A 10,745-nucleotide genomic window follows, 5' to 3' on the forward strand; every position below is an offset into this window, starting at 1 on the left:
GTTAATTCTTGATCGATAAATTTTTTAAAAATAAAATTGTGAGAAAATGTTTCAAACTCAAACAAATGATAATAATATCTATATGGTTTGGCTCCTTTTAGAAGAAGGGTCAAAAGCAAATAAGGTGGATGACCTGATTTGTTTTCCCAAGATAACGTGTTAATTGAAAATTTAATAAGCTGTGATGTTTTGATTCCTTATAAGATTTGAATATTATACTTTTTTTTGACAAACTTCCAACAAACAAGAGAAAATAATCAAACCCCAAAATTTTCCTATCAAAGTCTATATTAAAATTGATCCAAAATAAATAAAATTGTGTCAGAGAAAAACAATGAACAAAAATAAATAAGTTTAAGGGATAATAAAAGTATAACCAAGTTTAATTTATCATTTTTGGATATAACTTAAAATAATAAATTATTATAAATTTTTTAGAATTTAATATTTCTTTAAATTTTTTTATTTATATAATATAATTTGTCGTACAGAATTTTAAATTTTATATAAAAATAAATTATTCTCTAAAATTTTCAATTTGTTTTCCGTTCAAATGAGAAAAAAATGTATCACAACTTGAAAATACGAATAAAAACTAGTAGATTCAAAAACCTTGTTTTTCTCAAGGATAAAAATAATAATTTTTATATTAAATGCAATCAAATTTTTTTTCAACATTCCAAGAATGAGAAGTTAATACATCTTTATTTGAAATCATTTTCCTTTTTGAAAAAAAAAAAGTCAGTTATTTTCAGGGGAAGTGAATTAAAATTGCGTCTGATTTCATTTTATTCTTAAGTTTTTGGAAAATTAAAAAAACAAATGCATGAACATTAAAAAATCATATTACTTTTTAAAAAAAAAGTTACAATAAAACTGTCCTGTACCACCCTCTGATATTCTCTTTCTGTATTGCGCGTCCAGAATGTTTTTGTTAAGAATCAGAGCTTTTGCCCCATTTTCTCAAAATTTCTTCACTCCTCTGATTTTTTTTCCCTAACTTTCCAACACCTTAATTATTGTCACTTTTTTTTTTTGTTTCGCTCTCCATTTCTAGAACCATTTTTTAAATTTTAGTCACTTCTATATATAAGGGGCTTAATCATTGTTTTAACATGGCTTACAAGCTATATTGCAGTAGAAGTAACAACTATAAGTTTCACCAGAAAAAAAATTATAAAATATTTTATAAAATGGACAACCTATTTCTTCTATCTAAACTATAACAGCACAAAGGAGTGTAGTTTATGACAACACACTAAGTTATAGTTTAACACATAAATCAAACATGAAAAACTAACGCACCAAAATATAAACAATTAATATATTTAAACTGTTAATCAAAGTGGTTAGTGATAAATTGCATGGAATGGTAAATACAAACATGAAATAAACAATTAAAAAATTCACCATCAAATAATAATTATGGTTATATTAACATTTCCGATTTCTATTTGAATTGCCATTTTGAACAAAAACTTAGGTAGCTATTACAGTGTGACAGCAAGACTTATTGACAGAGTTCCGAAACAAGAAGTTTGTACGTATAGACAAAGAGGAAGAAAATGGAATAAAGAAGGGGAAAAGAAGAAAAAAATGGAGCAAACTCAATCGAATATTTCCCAAGTGGTGGAGGATGGAATATGATCAAAGGTCTCCCACTTGGTTGTGACAACAACAGGCTTTATTCTGGCATTAGATACCTTAAGTTCATCCAGGGTTTCTACACATTTTTGCACTCTCTTTCCCTGAAAAAGCAAATAGTAGATTATTCTGTGACTTACCAATTCAACTTTTGCATAGTCCAAACACTGTAGATTTCCCGTCTAACAATATTTTCCCTGGTAAAGGTACTCTAAATAAACAAACCAACTTTTCCTTAATTTTTTGCTTTACTTACCTAAAGTATTATAGGAAGTGTTAATGTTCTCTAATCATATGTTTAATTTCACGTTGGTTATAATATACAATGTATTAAATAAAATGCATATTATCAAGATAAGATTGTAAATATGATCAGAAAACAACATAATAGCAACCATGATGCTGCATGTAAATTTTGTCTTTATAATTTTATGACAAGATTAAAGAAATGATTATGTTATTTAAAAGATGTTTTTCACCCACATGACCATACCATGATATTTAGACGAATTACCATTCAAATGAAACCAAACAAACACCAAAACAAGTATAGGTGAGAGAAATTGGAACTATATTGAAAATACCTGCAAATGTTTCTGTGCAGAAGCATCGCCTTCTGCAGTAATGCTTTCTAATTTGATTGCTTGTCTCATAAGCATCTCGATTAGTGTTGTAATTTGAACTTCCGGTACTTTGACTCCGTTGGAAATAGACTTTTCAATGGCAGATACCTACATTGGAAAGAAAATGTATGTTGTATGTTATGTTCGGACAAAAAATCGGGTAGCACTTATATGTACATGGTGCTTACTACTTATATCAAGCAATATGTTTCAGATACGGATTCAAACTTAGGGAGTGAAAGGAATAGTATTGTTGAAGCTGATGGTTGCTTGAGTTTACTATTACGTTGAAGGTTATATCATATAAACATTGATGAAGTTAATTGAGATAAAGAGTGTATGTCTAAAATGTTCATGATTATAACCTTAACAGCTCATTCTCTAAATAACACATACGCATATACAAAAAAGTCAACCAGTCATGTTTGGCTCGACCCTTATCTAATTATCATTGAAATACATTTATAAAAAAGAACGAAGTTTCAGCGCCGAATAACATAACGACACAATATGATGTCATATTCACTCAAATTGTTATATAGACTTGGTCCATGTAGCACAGAGCTAAGAGGTTAGGTTACTATTATTATTACTTATGGGGTTTGTATGTTTGTGCATTTCCCACAGTATACTGAAATACAGACCCAGGTCATTCCAGTTACAGCTGTTGTGACAAAGACAATGTATCACTTTCATCTTTTTTTCTGAGCAAAAACAATGTATCACTCACTACTTATGACAATAACCCACCGGCTACCAAGGAAAACTGTCATGCAATACACTCATTGACCCATCAATTCTACCTTAATCATTGACAGAGAACAAAAATAAAAGAAAAGAAGGAGAAAAATCGGATGATAAATGAATAGCAATATAGATTATTTGTTGAAAAAGAAAAAACTATAAGAAAATGAAGATTTTATTTTAAAAAATAAAATAAACAGATGATCATGTGTTTTTACTTTTAAACAAAATCCTTCTATTCTATACTATACTTAGTAACATAAATTAAGTTCTGTGTGTCTTCTTTAACTTTTCAAAAAAATTCTCATTTTTCTATGACAAGATTTTTTAACTAACCTCGATTTCCAAATTTTTCATTCATTTGCTACTATATTTTTCTATTTGTTTTTTCATCTCTCCCTTTTTCCTTCTCATCCACAGTGGACGGAAAAGAATAACCACCGACATGCATACACGGTAAAAGAATACAACCATTTACTTTAATATTTTTACAGTAAATATACATTGAACTGTTGTGAATTTATTCAAAACATTGAATTGTTAGGATGTGAAAATGATGCAGATACCTGGTCTGCAAGCTGATCAAGGTGGAGTGCAACAGTGTTGATTGCGCGATGTGCGTTTTGGATCTTAGCGTTGATACGCATCTGGATGAAGCGTCGTTCGATGCTGGAAGGGTCTTGGATCAACACCACTTTTGATCTGTCTTTCACTCCGCACGCGTCCAAATACTCTCCGTTTTGTCGCTCTTTGCCTCTGTACACCACTCTCTGTTCATCCACCTGTAACCCCGTTTCCCCACTCAGCACCTTCTTCACTTCCCCTGTCATTTCATTTCATGTCACATCATTTTCACACTATACCCTCCTCCCAATTCCACTACCAACTTTTTCCTTTAACAATTCAATTATCATCAAATCAGACCCATCTCCACATGTTTCCTCTCACACATCCAATATTATCATCCTCTTTAGTTTTGATTTGCATTTTCTGAACTAATAATTTATTAAAATTATGCTCAAATATTGTTTTTAAGATGAAAGGAATAAATAATGGTTGTATTAATTATATTATAAAGACAAAACACTCATCTGTTCTTAAAATCTTTTACACAAATCCACGCAATTAAAAACATGAATGACAATGTATACTTATTCTAATTAAATCTTTAAATTTAATTATTTAATGTTACTTTGATTCTTCTTCGTTAAGTAATATTATTTTTACCTTATTCTTACAAGACAATCAAACTACTTGAAAATTATATTAACATCGTTTTTTGCTTATTCCCAACATAAAAATTTGATAATACACAAAGACTAAACTCTTCATTCTATATCTTAATTATAATTTTCAAAGAAAATTGAGCAAAAAAACTAGCAGACAATGCCATGATACGTGGGCACGTAGCATCAGCACCGATGGATTCACAATTCTGCATTGAAACAGCCACCTAACTCAATTTCAACAACATTACTCTTCGCAGTAGCATTTTTCTCATTGACTAGGCAGAGCAGAATAAAATTAACAATGGAAGTTTAGATCCAGAACTTGTCTTACCGAAAGTGGCCAGCGAACTGACACAGATCTCGTAACGGAGAGCACCGTAGGCGATTCGAAGGCGCAAATTGCGTGCTGGAGCATCCGTTTGCACAGTCCTTTTCTGCACCAACATTCCTCCAGGTCTCATTTCCCACTCCGTCTCTTCTTCTCCCACTGTCGACGATGACGACGACGACGAATTCTCTCTGGCGCTCGGTTTCTTCCTTATCATTTTGAACTCAGTTTTCCCGGGAAAATGAAATACAGTGGTGGTCAGTGTTTTTTCTAGGGAAAATATCTAACGCGTGACGAGCTGTATTTGAAAAAACTGTGTAATCTTTGCCGACACACAAAATAGGTTGCAACGTTTGCTGCTGCGGAGATTTTATATGGTATCAGTCGAGGAGGGGGTAAACACAAAATATTGCGTCATTTCTCACTAATGCTATTTAACTGAGAGCGTTATTATTACTTTATTGTAAATTTTTTTTTAAAAAAAACTAATACTTATATACTACCAAGAAATCAATGTTAGCATTGTTATAATATACTATTTTTTAAATATTTAGATTTAATTAACCTTTGGTCTCCGCAGTTTTAAAAGGAAAATTAATTACACGTTTATCTTCCTATCTTTATAAATTAAGTCAGTTTATCATACATTTAATTATCATAATGTTGCTAACAGAACAAGACGCTTATATCTGACATGAACAATCGACGATGATGTACACGTTAATATCACTTGGATGATACGGTTCTCTACTTCTGAAAAATCTAAAAGTAAAATACATAATTAACTTGTAATTAAAAAATTATGAAGACAAGGTAGATTTAAAAAGAGTATTATGAATAATATTTTCTTGTGATCGTATATTAGATTTTAGAAAATATAAAACTTGAGTCATAAAAGTTGGAAGAGACGAGACTAGAGTGTGGAGGGAAATTATGGTGGTGATGCGGGGTATGAGGAAGAATGTTGGACCAATGAGAGGCATGCCACGTGTAGGAGTGAGTTAGCTAGTGTGCAGTGACAGCTAAGCTTGCCGACAGTTGAAGGAACACGCGGAATGAACACGTTGCTTTTGCTTAGTGTTGGAAAGGGACACGTGGATGGGTGGCATTGGATGAGGATTTTTAAGTTCCTATGATTGCAGTTTGAGCCATCTCCCGGTTTCGTTGTTGTGGTTGGTTTGTGATTAATAATTTCGTTTTATGTGGTTGGTTTGTGTTTGATTAGTCTCTCGTTTTCATAAGTAGGCAGCGAAAATACCCAAAAATGACATTACTTAGGGTATAAATTATGGTGGTTTTTTAAGATAGATGGATAAGGTTTAACAACTTGCTGTTAAGTTATATTAAGAGTGAGAATTGAATTGCAAAAGTTGATTATGATTAGGGAACTTGAACATCCCTTTGACTAAATGACGCTTACTTGCCAAATGGATCATAGTTGTCACTGATTAGGATGCTAGCTGCTGATGTCAAATAATCATAATAAACCCTAATAACTCATCCATTCAATCATCACTATATTATTGACTTCAAAATTCCATAACTAAATTATTCATTTATTTTTTTCATAAACCTAATTCACAAATAACTTCTGGAAAGGTTGAAGAAGTTGATGCATAAGTTATTAAGTTGTATTGATGCCAGACTTGGTCTCTTTGTAAACTTTCACAAGCCTACTTTCAACATTTGCGTCCAATTTTTTTTATACAAGTTTTACATCAAAGGTCAAAAAGCTTTGATAACGAGTTTGATTTAGTTTGGAGCTTTGGATATACATGTTTCAAATGTGAAAAATAGTAAAAGTCATTTAAAATAGGTTCAACTTGAGTATGAATATAGACAAAATAATATAATCTTTAATATTGACAGAGAAACTGTATACGGTCCTTCATTTTTAGTTTACAGGAGGGTCGTAGGGACAAATTAAGGAACAGAAACAAATTATACAGCTAAATGCAAACGTTTGATGTTTTAAAATCAATCAATTATGCCACCAAAATTGACAGCGCAGCACCAGACCCTATAATCCTTGACGCTACAATGAAACAAATTTAGTTTTCAACCACCTTAATAAGTGTTAGTTAACTTGATCCTTATTTAAATATTCATAACCATACAAAATTTCCTACTGTCAGAAAATCAAAACAACACTCTTCTCTCAAGGACAGAAGTCGAATTAAATTTGCTTTTCCCATAATAGTAGCGGCGAAATTAATCATTAATGCTATTTTTAAGAACCTAATTGACTAGTGATTATAGTATATTTAATAACTAAACTTCCTTTCTAATGATATAAAAGACAATTTTTTTATTCGTTAATGATCATAATGGTAGGTGATGAAAACCTCAAGAACTAAATTAGCACTCCGTTTATTTTTAAATTCAGATCTCAACCGGTTTAGATAAGAGCTTTCATACGAAGGCCGGCTCGTGGGTAGTTTCGGAAGGCTTCGGGCTAAAATTCAAACAATCCCATCCAAACTGCACACTGTATTTCGTACAGTTTCTTCTTGCACCTCCATAAATTTCTTCTTGCACCTTCGCTTAAATAAAGTTATCATTTTGTCATTTTTTGAATGGTGCAAGAAATAAAAAATAACTTCTAAATCACAGAATCTAAAACGTTTACATAATTTAGAAATCATTTGAATTTCAGACTACACAATTTGAAAATTACTTTGACTTTTGTGTTATATAATCCAAAACGATTTTTAGAATTACTTTTGACATTTTTAAGAAAAATAATTATGTTTAGACTGTACAGTCTAGTCTGAAAGTATCTTTTTTATTTTCAGATTACACTATCTAAATCTGAAAAGGATAAAATGATAATTTTTTTATATAAAAATGCTGAGGAAAGTTATGGAAGTTCAGGAAAAAACGGTGGTAATCCATAGCTGACAGCTCTCACCTGGTTTTGCGGGTTTTCTTTAACGTAACGGGTTATGAAAATGGAGGGTGTTTTGGTCTTTTTATTATTAAATGAGTTTTCTCACATTAAACTTTTAGTTTTTGCTTAACTTTATAACAAGACTTAGCTTCGCTTGATGTGAAATTAATGTTCGTGTAAGTTTGAAAGCTATGAAATGCGAGAAAATGTGTGTTCATTTAAGCCGAAATGCGAAGAAGGAAAGATGCGGATTTGCAAGATTGGTGAATTTTTCATCATCCGCTGGAGTGTAGAGATTTGCAAGGATTTACTATACAATGTCTAGTCTACCCTTTACACGTTATATAATTCCAACTCCAGTCCTGATTGACAAAATAATCGATTTTAAGGTTGAAGATGAAGACCATTCGAAGCATTTGAAGAGGAAGAATTGCAGGTGTATTTGGTTACTTTGCAGCAATATTCGGTTCTAGGGGGTGAAGAATTTTTGAAGTAATGGTATTCAGTTCCTAGTGCTGATATTCGGTTCCCATACTTCTCACACTATGTTCGTATCGGTTCCCAACCTTCATATTCGGTTCCAGATCGTGTAAACAATTTATGAAGAAGGCGTATTCGGTTCCCACTCCTGATATTCGGTTCCAAAGTATTCGATTGCATGCGTGGTTGGGGTGGCTTCCAGCATGATGGTTTTAAGGATATGAGATATATGAGAGTTGGAGAATGCATGGTTTTGGAAGAAGGAGAGAACAGAATCAAGCTTTTGGGGTTTCGAAAAATGAAGATTGCAAGAAGCTTTGAGAGCGGTTTCTTGGGAGAAGGCACATTTGTTGACGAGGTACGAGACCACGAAAGAGGAGGAGGTGGAGGTGGAGGTGGAGGTGGCCTTGCAGAATTGGAAAAGAGGGTTCCATTTTAGGGTTGCCAATTCAAAAAGAATAAAACCGAACGAGGATTTTGATTTCAGAGGGAAAAAGCTCCAATTGATGACGATATTCAACACCGCACCGCCCAAGAATGTGGAATTTGAATTCGCTAAAATTACCAAAACATAGTAAATATCAATATGCAATATTCATAAATAAAAATAGTAATAATTATAGAAATATGTTTGAAATATAACGTTTTCATATAAGAAGACTTCTTACCTCCAAATACTAGATTTAATTTTTATATAAATATTATATTGATATTTTTTAAAAATTGACATTTTTAGTAGCTATTATTTATGAAATTATTTTTAAATCAATTCTAGTAATTATTTAGAATTAATGAAAAGGTTAAATATGTTTTTAATCCCTCAACTATCAAACGTTTTTGGTTTAGTTTATCTTTTAAAGTTTATTTCATTTTCATCATTTTCCTTAATGAAACTGTAATTTTTGGTCCTCCAACGTTAATTTTCTACAATTTGGGTAAGACCAATTCTAATTTTGTTTCCGACTATAATTAAAATTAAAAGAAAAATCATTAAATTATAGGGTCAAAAATGGAATTTCTTTTCTCTTTCGTTCATGGGTTCATCATTTGGAGGCCCTCTTTTCTTCTCCATCTTCAATCGGTCATGGCCAACACGAGGTCCATCTCCAACTATTGCACTCACTTTCTTCTAACCATGATTTCATCTCCTTATGACCTCATTTTTAATGTCGTCTATCTTCAACTCAGATTGTAATATTTATTATATACTTTCCACTATCTCTTACTTTTTCTTTCCTTCCTCCCTTCCCTAAACCTATTCCCCCAAAAATTGGGATGGAGGGCATTCCATATTTCTTCTCCCCTTCTCCAATTATAATTATTAATTAACAAAACGTTGTACCGAGAACACGAACAATATCTGCAGTACTTTCACCATCGTCGAAAACAGGAAGAACGTGAGCAACGCGGTTAGTAAAATTCTTGAGCTCTTCGATGACACCGTTGAAGGCAGTGCCTCCGGAGAAGACTACCGAAAACCCTAGAGTAAGGGAATCACTTATGCGAGGGAGATCGACAACCGTTATTGTTCTGAAGAGTAACGAAAAGGGTGATTAAAGGAAAGGAAGTTGGGGTTTCAAAGGAGTAAAGGAGAAGAAGAATCCAAGGGGGAATTAATTCTAGGGTTTGAAAATTATTCGAATGGAATGCAAAACATGTGAAGTTGCGAAACTTGGTGGAAAGGGTAAAGCATAGAGGAAGAGCAAAGTGTCCATATTTAGGGGGTTATTTTATCTTGATGAGTTAATTGATTGGATAATAGTTTCGCCTGTGTCCTTTGTTCTAATTGTGAACAGATTGATGGTATGTTGAATGGGTTTTTATAAAATGAAAACAGTAAGTACTTCGATAACAATATTGAGGTTAGGGAAAAGATGAGAATGATATGATACATGTTTTTGTATTGGATTTATACATTTAAAAGTGGAAATTTTGTGCACTGTGAGGTGTTATAGAAGGTTATAACTGGTGTATCTTTGGCTAGGATTGATAGTTTGGTCTGGAATGTTTTGCTATTATTGTTTTCTGATGCATAGTAATGGGAAATGTTGGAACAGTCTGGGTTTTGGGTGGTAACTTGAAATTGGTTTGGAACATTAGTTGGTCATGGCTGGTTGAAGATGGAAAAGAAAAGAATGCTTCCACAAGATGAACTCATGAACGAAAAAGAAGAGGGATTACAGTTTTGAGCCAATAATTTAATGATTTTTTTTTAATTTTAATTATAATCAGAACAAAATTAGAATTGGTCTTATACATGGCAAATTGTTAGCCACATGCCACATTAGAAAAAAATTAAGATTGTTAGTAACAGAGGATTAAAAATTACAGTTTCATTAAAGAGAATGATGAAAATGAAGCAAACTTTGAAAAATGGACTAAACCCAAAAGCGTTTGAAAGTTGAGGACTAAATACATATTTAACCCTTTTTTAAAATAGAACAATTTAGTTTTTTTTTTTAAATACTAGATTTAACTTTTATATAAATATTATATTGATATTTTTTTTAAAATTTACATTTTTAATAGTATTATTTATGAAATTATTTTTAAATCAATTCTAGTAATTATATTTTAACGTTAGAATTAATTTAAAAATAATTTCAAAATATTAAAAATAAAGTTTGAAGCGATAGATGTATTAAAAATAATTTCAAAAATATTAAAAGAAATACATTTATTTTTACTTTTTAAAAGGTCAAAAACTTACATGTATCATTTTTATCCATTTTCTATGTTTGATCACTTATACGAAAATATGTGTGTGTGTGTGTGTTTTTTTTTTTTTCTCAATTAAACACGTTAAA

The 10,745-nt window shown here is 31.5% G+C and overlaps 1 protein-coding gene across 1 annotated transcript; it reads right to left on the reverse strand.

The window, feature by feature from the left end:
• Positions 1–1,390: 1,390 nt before the first annotated feature.
• Positions 1,391–4,939, reverse strand: LOC124825956 (BAG family molecular chaperone regulator 2-like). The gene is made up of 4 exons (XM_047298716.2): positions 4,572–4,939; positions 3,578–3,834; positions 2,229–2,375; positions 1,391–1,748 (listed from the first exon to the last, which is right to left on the reverse strand). Exons 1-4 carry the CDS (start codon positions 4,783–4,785, stop codon positions 1,608–1,610), a joined length of 759 nt encoding a protein of 252 aa, XP_047154672.1. The 5' UTR covers positions 4,786–4,939; the 3' UTR covers positions 1,391–1,607.
• Between the last annotated feature and the right edge of the window lie 5,806 nt (positions 4,940–10,745).

Source organism: Vigna umbellata, chromosome 5 (assembly GCF_029865625.1).
Source record: "Vigna umbellata cultivar VRB3 chromosome 5, Vumbellata_1.0, whole genome shotgun sequence".
Classification (NCBI taxonomy): Eukaryota; Viridiplantae; Streptophyta; class Magnoliopsida; order Fabales; family Fabaceae; genus Vigna; species Vigna umbellata.